This window comes from Ruditapes philippinarum, unplaced genomic scaffold (assembly GCF_026571515.1).
Source record: "Ruditapes philippinarum isolate M1 unplaced genomic scaffold, ASM2657151v2 ctg1217_1_1_1_1, whole genome shotgun sequence".
Lineage (NCBI taxonomy): Eukaryota > Metazoa > Mollusca > Bivalvia > Venerida > Veneridae > Ruditapes > Ruditapes philippinarum.
In genome coordinates, this window is record NW_026855409.1 from 81398 (window position 1) to 102302 (window position 20905).

A 20905-nucleotide genomic window follows, 5' to 3' on the forward strand; every position below is an offset into this window, starting at 1 on the left:
TTAACAAGGAAGAGTAATGTCGCTAGCAACAAACTAGGAAATCATCGATGTTAGTCTCCCTTGCCCCTGAAAAAAATATCGGACAGTCGGACTGACTTAACCTGAACAAAGTCGTCGGACCGTGTCAAATTATGTCGGTCGAAGCAGCTATTTGGCGTAACTTCAAAGGACTATGTCTAGTTTCTTAAATCAAAAGGGCCAATATGGACCTAAATGGCTCCCTTCATTTCATTGTAGTTCAAGCAATATCAGAAGTAGGTCAGCTGATTTCAAAATTCAATTCAGCATCAAAGAATTACACCCCTGATCCTAATTAGTCAAATGACATCAAAAATATCAAAAGTAGGTCCGATAATATTAAAATTCAATTTGGCATCAGAAATTACACCTTTGATCAATATTACAAGTCTGTTTGTCAAAAGCAAGAAAGTAGGTCAAATGAAATCAATAATATTAAAAGTAGGTCAGTTGGTATCAAACTTCAATTTGAAAACTGAAAATACACTTATGATCCAAATTAAGTATATACGTCAAAAAAAAACACAAAAAAGTAGGTCAAGTGACATCAAAACTGTCAAAATAGGTTTGCCGATATCACAATTCGATTCTGCATCAGAAATTAAACCTCTGGTCTAAATTTCATGTCTATACGTCAAAAAACAAAAATAAAGGTCAAGTGAAATCAAAAATGTCAAAAGTATGTCAGCTGATATCATGATTCAATTCTGCATTAGAAATAACACCTCTGGTCTATACGTAAAAAAAAACAAACTTGAAACTAGATCAAACGATATAAATGACGACAATAGGTCAGTTGATATCAATAATTTAATTTGGCATCAGAAATTACTTTTATGTACAAATTTTAAGTCGGTTTGGTGAAAATTGAGTCAAAAATATGACAACTGGAGTGTTAACATGGTTTTTCTATATTTGGGCGTTGTGGCTTAGTTTTGATCCTAGGTGACCCATATTCGTACATGACCCAAACATCACCAAAACCTACTCATAGACGAATTTTCAGCATATTTGGATGAAAAAAATAGCCACTAATGTGTTAACAAGATGTTTTCTATTTTTAGCTCCTGTAACCTAGTTTTTCACCCCCGATGACCCACGTTCGAACTTGTCCGAGCAATGCACTAGACAAGCATCCTGACAAAATTTGAAAATGATTGAGGCAAAAATGTGACCACTAGAGTGTTGACGAACAAATGTCAATAGACGACGATGACGGACATTCAACGATCCTAAAAGCTCACCCTGAGCTAGCTCAGAAACAGAACATATCAACAGAAAATTCGAAAGTGAGCTAATTACTTCGCGCTGAAATTCTGTATTGAACCCGTTCTGCAAGATTTCTTAGGTTTTCAATGTCAAACTATTAAATTCAGCAACAAAAGGTTTTAAGATCTGCCAGACTGCATGAATGCTAAATATTAGTTGTATCATAAACAAGTCATTACGTCCTCTTTTTTTCCAAAGAAATGAGGTAACTTACCCCGACGGTGGAAATTGTTTTTGTTTTCGAGTTCCCTCTGAAAACAGTTTGATTTCCTAAAAAATATACAGGGAAGGACTTATAAAGGTATGATTACAATTGGTCATTCTAAGCTTACAATCTGAAATCATGGAATCTCATTGGCTATTGGTAGTATACAAATCAAAATTCGTAAATTATCTAAAGATGTTTCGGAAACAAATACCTAGGTAAATTTCCCGGATATGTGAAACCAGTGAACCGTGCTCCCTCCCATTAAACATTTTACAACAATTAACACTCCTTTTAACTTTTTAATTCTGTAATAAACAGCTTATCTAACATATAAATTAACTGTTATTTAACTGATAAAAGTTTTGTCTAAAATAGCGACTCCAAGAATAACGCTCACGATCACGGAAACTCATGTGCATGAAAACACCGAAAGACACAACAAAAAACACTCTGATCTCTCCTGGTACTCTAAGTGGATTATGGTCAGTGTTCATGCTATGATAAGATTATTGATGTGTTCAATTGTTTTGAGTTTATGATTCTCATGCATGTATCATTGTATATTAATGAAGCAACTATTAATTTGCACATGAATATGTCAGTGTAACGTACAATTACCGAAACAAGGCAGTTTCATTTAAAAACATACCTTATAGTGTTTCTTAGATCTTACCATTGAATGCTATGACAAACTGTTGTTAGTAATAGTAATTTTACAAAATAAATTCAAAAGACTAAGTGTTATTTGGACTCTTTCGAATTTAAATTTTCTTTCGGTGTTTGCATTGGTGTTCCATATCTGAGAATTAAGTATATCCGCAAAACGTTATTCATCATCTATGAACGATATACATGAGGGGGAAATAAATTGAAGCGAACATGTTGAGTAAGAATGCAATTATGTTTTGATCGTGCTGGCGTCTTCGATAGAATGAAAATTTGCATACGTAATTACTTTATTACGTTAATTTCAAACAAGGAGACATTACATTTCTCCCTCTATTCAAATGCAAGTTAAAGCAGGTATTCGGCCGAGTATTGATTAAAATAAACCTCTTGATATTTAAATTACATTTTGTGTTTATAACTATATGCAATTGTTCTGCCCGTCAAAATAAATATCACTCATTGAAATTAAAGTAAAATGAGACCTTAAAAATATATTTATTTTTATTTTATAGAAACATACACTCATAAATGATAGGCTCAATATGTCTCTACCCAGTTAGAATAAAGATAATTAGACACACTAAATATATTCCATTATATGAAAACCCAAAGGAATCAAGCAAATAAATATCCAATTAAGCACTCGCAAGATATCAATTATATAATATATATTAACTTAATAATGGTAATATGTCCTTTATATATTTTAGTTTAAAAATATATCTTTAAGCGCAGATGAGTAAATAAGATTAGAAATAGTCATGCCTAGTAATAGAATAGCCAGATGTTCTGTTATTGGTCTTATGTTCTGGCCTCGGAGCGTTGTTGGTTCAAACACAGCTTACAACTGACTTGGTTTTTAAATTATTATAGTTTCTTAAAATCGTTGGATACCATTTCATTACAATATTTGTGAGAACCTGTATCGGAAAGAAGTAAGTTTATTTATGGAAGAAAGCTCCCGAAAATTTGTTCCATCTAGTAGAGGACTGATGATCAATCGTATCACAAGAGGTACCACAATCTGACCCACACGATTTGGCCAGTTTTTAACACAATGACAGAGTCAGCTGTTGAACATTCATGACCTGTTCCGCCATAATAGGTTGTCGAAGTGTACGCTATAACAGCCAATATTTGCGCGTACAAATAACTTTGAAGCCTCATGCGAAACGCTATAGTAAATAGATATGTTTCATTTGTTGTGGCCGTAAAATTTCCTGTCTGACTACTGTAAGCATCTCCTTTATTGAAGAGTAGTGAAAGAAACAATATAAATTTACCTTTAGGAGCGGCAGTCTTATTTATTATTTAGTCTTGCCTTTAGTGCCACAGTCGGTGTCACAATCTGATTTGAAATTGGATCATATTTAAGCTTTACAAAATGATACTAAATAATAGAGATATTAATAGGGGATATTAAATGGGTACTGTATATCATTTATTATTGTATATTTATTCAACTTATTCAAATAATATTAATTCATAAAATATTACATGGAATCTTCATGAATATAATATTATACTTATCACATATCCAAAATAAAATCAGATTTTTTTTAAAGTCTTTTGTTTTCAAGAATTACGAAATGAAAACTAAAGCAAGTACAGCTCATAGCATTGTCATGGTTTCACCTTACTTAATGTTTCGTTATGTTATTGTTTTCTCGCATGACCGGAATAGTTGTGAGGTATCATTAAAAAATGTTCTGCACTGAAATATAAAAGAACCCTGAAATGGGCAACAACTGAATCATGCACTACTCCGTTAAACAATCAACTAATATATGAATATGGCAAAATTGAAAAGAAGTCTTACAAAGGGTTGTTAATCGAATCGCTTAGTCTTGCAGTCTTACAATGGTTACTTCCCTTTCACTACAACGTGTACAAAGAAACGACAACCTTCGACGTGGACTTTTAATTTTAAGTAAATACCAGACATTAGTGTACATGTATATAACATTGAACAGAATGCAATGCATTTATATATACATATAAGTATAGAAATTATAAAATGCAAAACGATATTTGTCCGACTGATATACAAAGGCAAATAGGATATTGCACGTTTTTAACTCGCTTTTCATTGGACAATCGTGACGTTTATATTATTAGTTATAGAGATTGTTGACAGGTTATATATAGCCCTATATAAACGGTTGTTTGTAAATATAACCCGATCCGTTTATTTACGGCCATGTAACCTGTCAACAATCTTTATAACGAATTTATAATACAGCAAGCACCATTTTTAGAGGAATAAAGCGAGATTTCTTTATAAATCGACAGCAGCCGTGTATATAAAACTATATAAACGTCACGATTGACCAATGAAAAGCGACGTTACAAACGTGCAGTATTATAATATTAGTTATAAAGATCGTTGACAGGTTATATGACCCTATATCAACGGCTATTTGTAAATATAACCCGAGCCGTTAGGCGAGGGTTATATCGCATACAGCCGTTTATATACGATCATATAACCTGGCAACAATCTTTATAACGAATTTATAATACAGCAAGCATCTTTTTTAGAGAAAAAAGTAAGATTATATTCATGAATCGACAGCAGCCGTGTATATAAAACTATATAAACGTCACGATTATCCAATGAAAAATGACGTTACAAACGTGCAGTATTATAAAGATTTATAAACACGGATGCTATCAATTTATGAAGATCTTTTTTCTAAAAAAGATGCTTGCTGTATTATAAATTTATTATAAGTATTTCTGACGAGTAAATTGGACGTTTATAAACGGTGAATTGCAATATAATATATTTACAAATAACTGTTTATATAGGTCCATATAACCTGTCAAAAATCATATATCAATTCATTAATAAACAAACCTTTTATACTTAGATTAGGCCACTACATCACAAGAGTGCCGTCAATACTAGGGTTTTACGTTTTTACACTAAAAGCAGAATATCTCCAGTTTCATGCTAATTTAATTAGAAATTTAAAATGTATTTAAAAGTAAAATGTTGTAAAGTGAATAAAAATGTATGTTACACATTGTACATTGCAAAATGCACTTACAAATCTCGTATATTACCACAAAATATGTACAATTATGCAAAATGGCATTTACTGCGTTAGTCACGCAGTAAAAATATGATGATAAATACTGCAATAACTGTCATTTATACCACAAACCAAATAAATTATTATTTGAATATTGAATTAGTGTGCTTGTCTAAAGCTTTCAAAAAATTGTATCAAGTTTTTTCTTAAAGATGTTTTTTAATATTTTAGCTTATCTGGAGGTATGCAGTTTTAATAGTTTTGACGTTGGTCTATACATCTGTCCTTTCTCCATTTCATGTCTTATATACTCTTGAGGGTCGGCGGTTCTGTTTGCTTGCTCCTGCATGAAATATTGCATATAAGGAAACCTTAAGGTTTTCTTCGACCAGAAAAACTCAAAAGTCGCTAATCTGTAGTACAGTGGTGGGTCAACTTGTTGTTGTGGTTGTTATTTATTTCATTGTACATTATATCTTCAATTCTATAGGACAAATAGTACAAAAACACCTATCAGAATTACACACCTCAGACAGAATGCAAAAATCCAAAATCATCCAATTATTGCATTTAGAAGAGACAATAACCTACAGGACATTCTTGTTCATAAACAAACACAACAAACTATTCTTTCAACAGCCATGTGTCATTGCCGAAGACACATTTATTGGTATAAATTGGGTCTCGTACAAGGCACGCATTAGATCAAATGTAAATCCACGAATGTGGTGTATGCAGTTTATTGTAAGCGTAGCGAACGTTACATTTATGATGGTCAAACAGGAGATATGTTGACCAAAGACATCTTTTTAATGACCAAGTACAACGACCCGTTATATGCACAATTTTACACAAACGGCACACGGCCAGTGATTTTTTAAATAATGTGGCTAGAAAAGTATACGGGAATTGACCAATACCGAAAAACACTAGAAAATTTTCGGCAAAATAGATTAAGAGTAAATACTAAAGAATAACGCGACAGACGACAAGCAACGCCAATGCGGGCGTCGCTCAATGACGTTATGTCACTTCCATTGTTTTGTTTGATATATTTGTATGTATAATAAATGGCGTTGAAGAAGGTCGAAGGGTCCAAAGCTACAGCAAATTTAAATTGGCTTTTTTGATTACACTTCTAAATATATATAAACATATTATCATAAGCGATATATTTACAGCACCATCCGATATTCTATATGTGTTTTTCTCATTTCATTTAAGCTTGGAATACTGTCAGACTTAGCTTAATACAACTAGTCGTACGACATCGAGCATATTTAAACAGGAAAATTGTTAACTAAACAAAGCTGCTGAGGGATTATTTGACTAAAACAAAGTGCCTTTGGTCTCATTATATAGCGATATGAAAATCAAATATGAGATTGTGCTGAGGTCTGCTATATATGTATGAGAATAGGAAGAAACGAAATATGCGGTAGCGTTGATGCTTAGTGCAGTAAATATTAGCCTATGTTACGCCAGTACAGTATTTGTTATTACTGTTCATAGAGATAAAGAAGTTAACTGTGATGGTATATATGGATTTCACTGGACATAGAGTTGTTATAAAAAGACCTATCTCATTTTAAATGTGTGGTGAAGTTGTTGTTATATTTCAATTGTCTAATTTAAGGGCATGTGCAATAGGACAGCTATACCATAGGTTAGATATTTTAAAAGATAGGACGGATCTTACTTCGGAATCCTATTTTATGGCACATTACATTTAAATATATTATGAATTGATGAAACTGCTTGTTTTGCCCGTTAATGGGTCAATAAGAACAAATAAAGCTAAATGTTTTACCAAATATGATCTTTGTTTTTGACCTTAATTTTTTATATGAACACGCATACGAAAAACAATCTATCATATACTAATTATGACCTTTACTTTTGGAAACAACATACATTTAAAACTAAATGTAGATATACGATACGAAAATTTTATTCAGAATTAAACATGTTAAAACAATGTTTATAGTCTATATAAATCCAAAGTACAGTGTGAACAAAAAAATAGAGAAAAAAAGTAAATAACAACATGCTACTTTACATTATAAATCATACAGTTATCAGAAAAGAATGTTTCAAGAAACGTTATTCTAATTTAAGACAGAAAAAAGTAAGTATAATAAAATATGACTGTAATCTTTCATTTAAAATCAAATTACTACATACTTAATATGCCGTTTATCTTTCATAAAAAGCATACGTACAAAACAAACTGTTTACATACTAAATACGACCTTTACCTGTGATAAAAATATGCATATAAAACAAAATGTTATATACCAAATATGACCTTTATCGATAAAAGCACATTTAAAACAAACTATTATATACTGAATATGACCCATTATTGTTCATAAAAACATACATTTAAAACCAAACTGTTACATAATAAATATGACATACGATCTTTAGAACTACGGTTCTTGCGTAAACGTGAAAAAAAATGAAAAGGCCTTTCTGTTTCTACCCTATCTTTGATACATTGAAGTATAACAACGGTTGTATTTTTACTTTTAAATACATACATGTATATACACGTGTCAAATAAAACTGTAATTAAAAATGGGTAGAATTAAGGCCAATCTGCCCTATTTATAGGTAGCGTTGCGTTGCATTCAAATTTATAAATATTGGCATTACCCCGATATAGTCTAGATATAGTCTTTTCGGCTACATGAAAACTCGTCCAAATATATATATTCATGTTGAGTACAATGATGTTAATAATCTGGTGCTTTATTTACCATTAGTGAGATAACACAGTAATAACCATTGTGACATTGTGTTTACATAATTATACCAAGTAAGTAATCTCAAATATCTTGAAGATAGTTCATGAAAAAAGGTTTAATACGTAGCTATCCACAGAATCATTTTGCATTGTTTCATCAACGTGTCTGATAATATTTAATAATTATTTTACAACTTGTGTGAAGTCATATGAAGGAAATGATGTTTTTATTTATATCTTTGGAGTAGAACGCCAGAAAATGTGTTCCATCCGACTGTAGAAGGGTAAATTATATTACCAGAGGCACTACCAGACGGCTGAACCCACACGCTTTGTCCAGCTTTTAACACAGCAACAGTGTCAGCTGTAAAACAGTCGTTATTATAGTCGCCATAAATGTTTGTCTTGGTGTATGAAACACCATCAACCATTATATCAACGTACAAATATTTGTTATGCAGCACACAAAACGCTATAGTAAATAGATATGTTCCGTTTGTTGTAGCCGTAAATTTCCCTTTCTTACTGTTGTAGGCATCTCCTTCATTGAAGAGTACTACAGGAAACACTATAACTTGACCTGCAGGAGCGGCAGTGTGAGCATTTAGTCTTGCCTTGAATGCCACAGTTGGTGTCACAATCTGATCTGAAATAGCATCATAAGTAAGTTTTACAAAATGATATGGTAATGAAAGACACATTAATATTAATATATGGTATTGAATGTGTGCACACTTCGCCGAATTGCTAATTGGCCACCTGCATTTTATCACATCTGGATTAAAAAATGAATATCAGGCTATGCGTCTAATTTCATTTATTTCTTGTATGTAAAACAAAACTTTGTTGAAATTTTCTAACGTGGATATGAACAAGCTTAACGGAGCGGGTTTACATGGTCACCGTTCAAAGAAAAACTGCAAAATGAAACTATATCATATACTTAGTATGATTTTGTTTCAATACTATGTTTTATGAATTTCAGCTCGATACGACAATCATAGCAATGTACCTGGGTGCCGTTTTTATTTGAACAAGTATCTTTATACTTATGTACTTAAATTAGAAGATACTGTTGTGGAATTCAAGACTACATGTACATAATGCTTATGATGAATAACACGCCTAAGTTCCCTGAAATAAGGAATAAGCGACTGGGCTAAACAGGTCCGAGTCCGATATAACGAGCGTGCCTTGAGGTTATTCACCACTCGTGTTTTTATTTATAACCTATATCGCACAAATTACCTAACAATAAAGGTAAATACATGATAACATCAATATTTTTCCGACAGATTGAGGGCATTCTGTGCAGCTCATTCTTGGAAAGTACGATATTTTACATAAAAGACAACCAATTAAGAATACATTTATACTAAATACGACAATCACCATACCGTGCTTGATAAACGTAAGTGTTTTAACTATATTCGCAAGTGCCGTTTCGCGTAGATAATTTTGAATGCAAATACATAGTTTTCTTTTATTTAAATGATAGGTTATCGTGTTCAATACCATCTTTATTTAGATTTATTCATAAACTATCTCGCAAAATATGATAATTTGTAAAATCGCCAATTAGACACTCGTTGAAGTGATAGTAAAAACTAAATCTTTTGAACGAGTTGATAAAACTCATATTGAGCGAGGTTCTGGCATTTTTTTCCATTTACGCGTCTTTTATTTATAGTGTAACGCTTACTTTAGCACGCTATGTTTGTACATTACACAAAATTAATAACTTCTCGCCAAATTTCGTTTTCTCATATATCCGTGCCGCTATAGCGACTCCGTGAAAATAATATTGCACAGACGTCAATATATTTTGACCTGACGACATTTGCCTTAAGACTTAAATCTAATGTTAGCGTAATACTAAAGGCGCGTAATACTATAGGGGCGTCAATGAAAGTGGTATTTTTCACTTCAAACGGTGGTTATGTGATACATAGAATATCAAATTCTTGGTATGTGATAAATATAATATAAAATTCGTGTAAGTTCATTAATGAATTTATTGAACTTGTTGCTATTAATGATATTGATATATTATAATTTTATACGTCTCGTTCAATTCATTCAGTATTGAGCTAACACTCACTCAATACTCTATCTATTACACTGTTCCGTGGTTTATGTTTAATTTTCGTTTTAATAATTACAACATTAGTACAATAGCATGACGCCAAGAAAGGACAAGAGATGATGCTGTGTATTATTTTCACTGTTTTTTAATTTACGGTTAAAATAATTATATTTTATAAGACTTTATTGAACAAGTTAAATAAAATCATATTATTCGAGCCTCTGCCATGTTATATTCTTTTCAATGTCTATACTGTGTTACGTTATCATTATACATAGCACTATCACTTGTCTAACCTTGACATCAAGTCATTTTAGTCATAGGGTGTACGTTGCCGAGTGACTAAGGTCGTTGACTTAAAACCACTTTCCCTTCACCGTTTTATGTTTGATTTGCGCTAGGATCGAATTCTTTCATGTGAGAAAATCTAACGGTACGTCTGTGGTTCTTCTCAGGTGCCCGTCAGTGCCTTAATTAATATACAACTAAGATATTCCTTTTGTAAAGCTGATTAGTTAAATAAATATGGCCCTTATACTGTTATTGTAGAACGCCCCCACGTCAATCACCTGCACGTATAAATCATTCTTTTTATTTTTCAGTTTACTATTAAAAATATTGATATTTAAAATGTTACTCTGCTTTGATCCTTATTGTTAAATAGCAGAGACTTGTTTTAAGAATAATACTAAAACATATAAACTTAAAGAAAATTTCGATTAAAACTAATATTGACAGCTTTGGTAATTTTGGAGAAGACGGCCATTGAAGTTTTGAAGACATAGATTATCTTTTTGATACTTTATTTAGTATAATGAACATAGGTACATGATTATATATGTGTAGACATTAACTATGAACTTCATAGCAATGGTATGTGCTTGAACAGTCATTCGAATGAACCAAAATGAATTTTACTAATGAGATTTACCTTTTAAAATTTGCAGTTCTTTTAATTTTGTCTCAATAATCTCTGACGTTTTGTTTTGTAGTGCTTCGACTGTCTCACTAAACTTTTCCTGTGTTGTTTTAATGCTTAATGTATGTTTCTCCTGTTTTTCAACCATTTCATTCAGTTGTCGGTCAACAGTTTTCACTATTTGTTCCATTTCAGATTTCATTCTCTCCATTTGAAATTCCATGCGAACCATTTTCTCTAACACTTTCTCTTCGAAATCATATTTTGAACAGTGCGGTTCCTCCGACTTTGCACATGTTAGTAGGTAATTCAAAAAGACAATTTTACAAAATGAAATTCTCATTTTTATGTCCAAAGTGACACAAACGTATCTTACAATGCGAAGAAGTTTAAATTAAAAGGAAGAGGGCCTAGTATGAGGGAAGCACTGGAAACATCAGTCTTATGTACCACAAATTTAACTTCTTGAGGGAAGTTTAAAAAGTACAACCATTTGTTAATAAGTGCTTTTCATATTAAATTTGTAGTTCTAAAGATAAGCAAATGAAGTTTTATAGGAACATAGATATGTGAAAATGCATTTAAAACTGTTGAGAAATTTATAGTTATTCACAATCCATTAACTACTTTACGTTAGGCACATACTGCCTCAGAAATCGGAGACTGCATCGGTGAAATGAAATTTTCGAAAACTGTGTGTACGAAAACTGTATTGGAGAAATGAAATTTACAAAAAATATATGAGTGAATGAGATTTAAGAACGATATATGGTCGAAATGAGATTTACGAAACCTGCATGGGCAAAATGTGATTCTGCATTGGCGTATAAAAATCATAAAGACCCCATGGACGAAATGAGTTAATCTGTACCTTTTCGAATCTTTGTAAGCATTGGTAGGGATGAGGTTTGTGTCGGGTTGATAGCATCTATTGTTATCATTCGCAATACGTCGCCAATAACCTTAAATCCATTAGTTTGTCATGATTATAATAGCCTTAAAGTTGAGAATTTATTGATACAGTTATGGAAGTATTTCAGGATATTTACTTATTTAACTTCCTTCCCTTAAAATGGAGGAAATCTGCTTTGTACTGATATTATAGGAAAACAGGATAAGTTTATTATGATATATTTGAATATCTCACGAACATTTACGCCCTAACTTCATATTAATTGTAAACATATGAAATTCTGCCAAGAAAAAAGTTTGTTCCCATGGATTGTTTTCATTACATTCATTTTTCTTAGACACCCCCCCCCCCCCCTAAAAAAAACATAAAAATAAATAAATAAAATAAAGTAAGAAATAAAAAAGCTGTAAGCTGTAAGTAAAACTTAAATGGCTTTCATGCTTTATGCAAATTGAGTATGAATATTGTTGCTACTAATAATATTACTACTGGTGTTGCTGGGCTGTTATTGTTACTGCTCCTGGTTATTCTAATTTGTTACATATCTCCATCCCCTTTCTACTTTTGATTCGCTTATAATTAGAATAACATAAAAATAAGATCATACTTGATACATGATAATAGTTTAAGTGTTTGGAAGTTAAATAAAGCAAATCATGACTCTAGAGACGTGCTGCTAACGCACGATAATTTGAGAACGAACTGAGAACAATGCATGACTGTATGTTTAAACCATGTTAACGTCTTTAGGAAAAAATAAAAATGAAATGCTGAATAAACAAAACAATTGTTTACAGAAAAATGATGAATAGATGGATAAGAGGGTAAGTCGTAAGGCTTTTAAATAGATGATATCTAATAGATGCAACTTAATGTAAGAACATTTTTAAGACGGAATATTTGTAGCATTTATATCTTATAGCACGGATTTTTCGTCTAAGAAAGAAATAAAAATCATAAAAATATCTTTCCAACTTCCTGTGCAAATTTGAAATTAAAAATAATATACATCTTCACAAATATGCATAAACTATCGATCATGAAATTCAAAATGTTACCTACAAAATTTCAGTTTTACTTAATTCAATCGAATAAACTTAACTTTTTAATTAATAATTATTAAGGTCGGAAATTGAAAGAGAATCGTTCAGAAAAAAAAACCTGTTAAAAACAAATATTCTGTACCGTTCAAATAATTCGTACTTTTAGAATATTTTAAGGACCAAGCACTCATTAAATTAAGGTGTATTTGTTTGCTACTATTACTTAATGTATTACTAAAATTTTGCAGTAATCAACATTAATATCTTTTTTTAAAGCTATAATTACTTTGATTATCAGTGTTCCAACTTCTATTTTTTTAGGGGTATTTACCTCTTACCTTTGAAAAAGAGGGGGGGGGGGTAAATGAAAAAAAATCAGGGGGTATATAAATTTGTACAGTATATGAAGTATGCTCAAAGTGCAAAAATTGTTTTATATATCGTGTCAATTATCATGATGAAATAAAAAACTACTTAAACTTTGTTACAATAAGGAAATAAAATGAACCTAGAATACAATAGAGAAACGTGGCAAATTTTGAGTTTGACATTATTCATGTCATTATCTCTTACATTCAATACTTGATGTTATTTTCATTAAAATTAAATTATATTTCAGATATTTCATTTAGTAATACATGACATTTCATTGATTAGATTTCCCCCAAACCCATGGTAATAGCGACGCTATGGCTTTACTTAGCATAAACTCAAAATATGGTAAGGTTAAAGAACTAGGGTCACCACTGGACTAAGGCAACTACTGTTTCATACACCACCCCAAAAATAACCACTAACGCTGTAGGGGGTGGTGCAATATACAAAAGTAAATTAGCAAACACACAAACAATATATATCAGCAGTTGATTTACATTGGGCAAAGAGTGGTTAATCGGATCTGTGTGTATTTTACTCTGACAGCGTTTAATTTGCGTGGGAAGTCGCCTACAACAGCACCAGTGACGAATATCGTCAAAGTTGCATTTTAATATATGAATGATCGGCAACTATCAATTAGTCTTTGCATATGTAAATTATTCTTGTATATAACATTGAACTACATTGTACATAAGGCTCTGCCCATGGACATGACCGTCAGTTCAAAGAAAAAAATCTGACAAAAGCAATGATAAATATCTAAGAATTGTTGTGGTGTTCAACCTTAATGTCTTAATCAATTGAACATTGTGTACACAAAGGTCTCTCGAATAGTAAGACCGGTGTACACAATGTCAAATTAATTATTTCCTGTACAATCGGAACATCCTCCTGACGGCTCGGGTGATATAAAATCTTGACAGGTAATATATCCACATATATCACTCCAAAACCAAAATAACATATAATTTATGTACAAACCTTCATATTTTTATTAGGCCACTAAGGCAAAAGAGTGCAGTCAATGATGGGGTTTTTGTTTTCAAACTTAAAGCAGCATGCCTCTAGATGCATGCTAATTTTATTTCAAAAAGAAATTAAATGTAAAATATTGTGAAATGAAGAAAAAGTATCATTTACACATTAAACATTGCAAACCGCACTTATAAACCACGTTAGGTATCAACAAATATTTAAAATTATGCAAAAATATTCTTAACTGCGTTAGTTACGCAGTAAAAATATCATGATAAATACTTCAAAATCGGCCATTAATGCCACAAAAGATGTATACTATTATTTGAATCTTGATTTGTGTGTTTTCTTATAATCTTAGTACATTTTTTCAAGTGTTTCTTGAAGATGGATTTCTTAAAATGTTTTAGCACATCTGTAGGCATGCAGCTTTAATTGTATTGACTCTGGTTTATACACAAATAAGCTAGCTTTTGTCCTTTCTCTATTTCATGTCTTCTATACTCTTGAAGGTTGGTGGTTCTGCTTTCCAGCTCCTGCATGAAATATTGCATATAAGGAAACTTTAAGTTTTCTTCCACCCACCAGAAAAGCTAAAAGGTCGCTAATATTTTGTAAAGGAGAGTTTCAACCCATTAAGTTAGATAGAAAAAACAAAAGATTTTTGAGTTAAGTCTTTTTTATTTTCAAACTATTCGTGATTTGACATTTTAACATTTCAGCCAAGTAATGAAATGATTTTGTCGTCATATTGTTGTTGTGTTTGTTCCGTTACTTTACTATAAATTTTATCTCCATTACTAAATATGTATAAAACAGATTATCATTCGCTCAATATTTACACCACCAACCGTTATTCTATGTGTGTTTTTCTCTTTTCCTTTAAGCTTGGAATACTGTCAGATTTAGCCAAATCAGAGTTGTCTTTTAGAACTAGTCGCACCACGTCGTGTATATTTCAATATGACAAATTTCAAATAAACCTGGCTGCTCCGAGAATATTTGACTAACAAAGTGCATTGGGTCACAGTACTTTCAGTGAATTTAGAGATAAGAAAAGCAGATCTAAAATTTTGTTGAGGTCTGGTATTTATGTATGTGAATAAGAAAAAAGCGAAACATGCGGCAACGTTGATGCTAAGTACAGTAAATATTTGCCAATGTTTGTAACGACTGTACAGTATTTGTGACATAAATGAGTAAACTCTGACGGTATATATGGATTTGACTAGAGTTATTATGAAAAGGCTAATCTCATTTTAAATATGTGAATATGCTGTTGTTGTTTTAGTTCCTTTCTGTAATGTTAGGGCATGTGCAGTAAGACAGCTTTAAGATATGTTAGACATTTGAAAATATAGGACGGATCTTACGTCCTATTACGTCGTATCTTTGGCACATTATATTTTAATATATTATGAATTGATAATACTGCTTGTTATGCCCGGTAATGGGTCAATAAGTACAAATAAAGTTTAATGTTTTACCAATCATGACCTTTGTTTTTGACCTTAATCTTTGATATAAATACACAAACGAAAAACAAACTATTATATACTAAAAATGACCTTTATCTTTGGAAACAACATACATAATTATAAAACTAAATATACGAATACGAAAATTTTATTCAGTATTAAACATGTTAAAACAATGTTTATAGTCTATACAAATATAAAGTACATTGTGAACAAAAACATAGAAAAAAAAGTAAATAAGAAAATGCTATTTTTACATTATAAATCGTCCAGTTATCACCAGTTATCAGAAGAGATTGTTTAATGAAACGTTATTCTAATTTAAGAAAGATAAAGAAAGTATCATGATAAATGACCTTTGCCTTTCATTAAAACATACATTTTAAGCAAAATTGTTTATACTAAATACGACCTTTATCTTTGATAAAAAATACATATAAAACAAACCGTTATATACTAAATATGACCTTTACATTTTAAAGAAAATACTATATACTAAATATGACCATTATCTTTCATAAAAAACATACATTTAGAACCAAACTACTACATAATAAATATGACTTTTATCTTTAGAATTACGGTTCTTGAGTAAACGAGAAAAAATGAAAAGGCTTTTTCTGTTTCTACCTTATCTTTGATACATTGAAGTATAACAAGGGTTGTAGTTTTACTTTTAAATGAACGTGTACAAGTGTAATATAAAACTGTAATTAAAAAGGGGTTAAATTGAGGCCAATCTGCATTATTTATAGGTAGCGCCTTGCATTCATTTCTTTAAATGTTTTCATTACCCCGATAACCGGCGAGGACGCAGTGCCAACAGTAATAAGATACATGCATTCTTAAATATACGTATATTTAATCGAAATTTACTTTTGTGTTCGAATCGATATTTTTCATGGAAATATTCACCTGCAAATAAAAGCCGAGTTGTATATGCTATTGTCGTTTAAGTTCTGGCTTGGAACCGTTGTGAGTTCGTATCTAGAGTTCTGAAATTTATCAGGCTGCATGGTTACTCGTCCAAATATATCTTCATGTACGAACACAATAATGTTAATTAATCTGATGCTATATTTAACATGTCGAGTGAGATAACACAATGATGCGATATTGTGACATTGTGTTTACATAATTATACCAAGTAAGTAATATCAAAGTATTTTAACAAGTTCAGGAATGAAATTGTTTAATAGCTATTCACAGAATCATTTTTCATTTGTTTCATCAACATGTTTGATAATATTTAGTAATAATTGATTTACAACTCGTTTGAATCCTATGCAGGAAATAATGTGTTTATTTATGGAGCAACAACCCGGAAAATGTGCTCCAAATGGTTGAAGAATGGTAAATTATATTACCAGAGGAACTATCAGACGGCTGAACCCACACGCTCTGTCCAGTTTTTAACACGGCGACAGTGTCAGCTGTATGACAGTCGAGATTATCGTTGTCTTTAATGTATGTCCTAGTATATGCTACACCATCAACCATTATATCCACGTACAAATATTTGTTATTAAACACACAAAACGCTATAGTAAAAAGATATGTTCCGTTTGTTGTGGCCGTAAATTTCCCTGTCTGACTGCTGTAGGCATCTCCTTCATTGAAGAGTACTACAGGAAACACTATAACTTGACCTACAGGAGCGGCAGTGTGAGCATTTAGTCTTGCCTTGAATGCCACAGTTGGTGTCACAATCTGATCTGAAATAGCATCCAAATTAAGGTTTACAAAATGATGTTTTAAAAAAGAGGATATTGAATGAGTGCACACTTCGGCGAATTGCTAAATCAAATCTTGATTAAAATATAGATAACGATTAATGCGTCTAATTTCATTTATTGCTTGTATGCAAACAAAACTTTGTTGAAATTTATTTACGGGAACAAGCATAATGGAGCTGGTGTACATGGTCACCCAGCAAACAAAAACTGCAAACTGAAACTATATCATATATGACTTTGTTTTAAATCTATGTTATGAATTTCAGCTCGATACGACAATCATAGAATTGTACCTTCTCTTTATTGGTACAAGTTTCTTTATAATTATGTACTTAAATTAGAAGATACTGTTGTGGAATTCAAGACTACATAATGATTATGATGAATAACACCCTAAGTTCCCTGAAATAAGGAAAAGGCGACTGGGCTAAACAGGTCCGAGTGCGATACAACGAGGGTGCCTTGAGGTTATTGACCACTCGTGTTTTTATTTATAACCTATATTCGCTCATATTGCCTAACAATATAGATAAAACATGATAACATAAATATTTTTCCGACAGATTAAGGGCTTCAATACTCTCAATACTCTATCTATTACAATGTACCGTGGCTTATGTTTAATTTTCGTTTTTAATTACAACATTAGTACAATACCATGACGCCAAGGAAGGACAAGAGATGATGCTGTGTATTATTTTCGCTGTTATTTAATTTAAGGTAAAATTATTTATATTTTCATGAGACTTTATTGAACAAGTTAAATAAAATCATATTATTCGAGCCTCTGCCATGTTATATTCTTTTCAATGTCTATACTGTGTTACGTTATCATTATACACAGCACTATGACTTGTCTTACCTTGACATCAAGTCATTTTAGTCATAGGGCGTACGTTGCCGAGTGATTAAGGTCGTTGACTTAAAACCACTTTCCCTTCACCGTTTTATGTTTGATTTGCGCTAGGATCGAATTCTTTCATGTGAGAAAAGCTGACGGTACGTCTGTGGTTCTACTCAGGTGCCCGTCAGTGTCTTAATTAATATACAACTAAGTTATTCCTTTTGTAAAGCTGGTTAGTAAAATAAATATGGCCCTTATACTGTTATTGTAGAACGCCCCCCCCCCTCCGCCACACTTACACAAACAATAAATTTAATAAAATCTAAGGAAATGTTCGGAGACGGACGACACGTATTTGTATGTTTTTACTCAAGAAACAGTTCTTTATCATTTTTAATAACTTATATTATAAATCAACATTCCTTTAGGTTTAAGTCAATCACCTGTACGTATAAATCAATCTTTTTATTTTTTAGTTTACTTTTAAAAATATTGATATTTTAAATGTTACTCTGCTTTGATCCTTATTGTCAAATAGCAGAGACTTTTTAAGAATAATACTAAAAACATATACACATAGATAAAATGTCGATTTAAAAATAGATTTACAGAAGTTGACAGCTTTGATCATTTTTGAGAAGACAATTATTGAAGTTTAAGAAGACATAGATTATCTTTTTGATACTTCAATTAGTAGAATGGTCATAGGTACAGAATCATATATGTGTAGACATCAACTATGAACTACATAGCAATGGTACGTTCTTAAACAGTCATTTGAATGAACCAAAATTTATTTTACTAATAAGATTTACCTTTTAAAATTTGCAGTTCTTTTAATTTTGTATCAATGATCTTTGACGTTTTGTTTTGTAGTGCTTCGATTGTCTCACCAAACCTTTCCTGTGTTGTTTTAATGCTTAATGTATGTTTCGCCTGTTTTTCAACCATTTCATTCAGTTTACGGTCAACGCTTGTCACTTTTTGTTCCATTTCAGATTTCATTCTCTCCATTTGAAATTCCATGCGAACCATTTTCTCTAAAACTTTCTCTTCGAAATCATATTTTGAACAGTGCGGTTCCTCTGACTTTGCATATGTCAGTAGGTAACTCAAAAAGAAAATTTTACAAAATGAAATTCTCATTTTTATGTCCAAAGTGTCACAAACGTATCTTACAATGCGAACAAGTTTAGATAATCAGGAAGAGGGTCTAGTATGAGGGAAGCACAGGAAACATCAGTCTTATATACCACAAATTTAACACCACGAGGGAAGTTTAAAAAGTACAGTCTTAGCTTATTAGTTCATAAGTGCTTTTCATATTAATTTTGTTTGTTTGTTTCATTTTACGCCTATTCCCAGTAACAGTATTTCAGTCATATAGGCGGAATTAAATTTGTAGTTCTCAAACAAGGTTTATCACACACCCGTGCCGATTTTGCGACTCCGTAAATATGGTATTGCACGGCCGTGCATATATTTTGACGTGACGTCATTAGCGTTATACAAACATAGTGTAAAGACGCGCTAAATGCTAGCGTTATACTATAGACGCGTCAATGAAAAATGACTCTTATTTCACTTTAAACGGTCTTTATTTTGGGTATGTGATAAATAGAATATTAAATTCGTGTAAGTTCATTACTGAATTTATTGCACTCGTTGAATAAAATAATATTATGCTCGCCAGAGGCTCGCATAATATAATTTTATTCAACTCGTGCAATAAATTCAGTATTGAACTTACACTCATTCAATATCCTCTATTTAATAGGAACATAGTTATGTGGAAAAAGCATTTAAAACAGTTGAGAAATTTATAGTCATTCACAATCCATTTACTACAATACATTTTATTTTAAAACAATATGCCTCAGCAATCAATGTTTTCCTTTAATTCTTTGTAATGGAATAAGAGCACGTTAGATATTGAACAGCTGAAAATTAGCCTTGAACATAAAGTTATGTATCGTAAAGGTAGGAAAATATAAACAAAGTAGTATTTTGACTTCCATACAAAATACTAATCCACTATAATTATGCCAATTGCCAAAAGAGCTAAAGGTACAAAAGATAGATTTTGTATATCGAAAATAAGTATCTTTTTGGAAACGGAAACAAGATACAAAAATAAACAGTTTTTGAGGCATTATAGGCTTTAAGAAAAAATATGTCTTACTTTTCTATTCAAGGCACTTATATAGAAGATATCTGTGAATATTACTTCATCAGGCTTATCCTATAAATGCATTAGATAGGTGTATCATTGATAACACTATCTAAAGTTTCTTTTAAAAAGGAATGGATTTGGATTCAGGCATGCAGTTTTAAACGTACGATGGTTTTCAGTTTGAATAAACATTTATAATTAAGACTATATTTTTGGACTTTCGCAATAGTTGCTGCATAAATGCAAATAATTTGTAAATGAATATTGATACTTTTATCTGGAAAAAACGTACATTAAGGCAAATATCCGATATTTTCCGATTGATGTAACCAAGATAGAGAGGGTTATAAATAAAGAATGCATGGGCGAAGTGAAGTTCATTAAAACTGATCAAGCATAGTGATATTGA

At 31.5% G+C, this 20905-nt stretch overlaps 2 protein-coding genes across 2 annotated transcripts; both read right to left on the minus strand.

The window, feature by feature from the left end:
• Positions 1–8178: 8178 nt before the first annotated feature.
• LOC132743185 (complement C1q and tumor necrosis factor-related protein 9B-like) lies at positions 8179–11389 on the minus strand. The gene is made up of 2 exons (XM_060731712.1): positions 10969–11389; positions 8179–8597 (listed from the first exon to the last, which is right to left on the minus strand). The coding sequence occupies exons 1-2, from the start codon at positions 11297–11299 to the stop codon at positions 8179–8181; spliced, it is 750 nt and encodes a 249-aa protein (XP_060587695.1). The 5' UTR covers positions 11300–11389.
• Positions 11390–16918: 5529 nt separating this feature from the next.
• Positions 16919–19588, minus strand: LOC132743188 (complement C1q and tumor necrosis factor-related protein 9A-like). The gene is made up of 2 exons (XM_060731717.1): positions 19139–19588; positions 16919–17458 (listed from the first exon to the last, which is right to left on the minus strand). The coding sequence occupies exons 1-2, from the start codon at positions 19467–19469 to the stop codon at positions 17046–17048; spliced, it is 744 nt and encodes a 247-aa protein (XP_060587700.1). The 5' UTR covers positions 19470–19588; the 3' UTR covers positions 16919–17045.
• Between the last annotated feature and the right edge of the window lie 1317 nt (positions 19589–20905).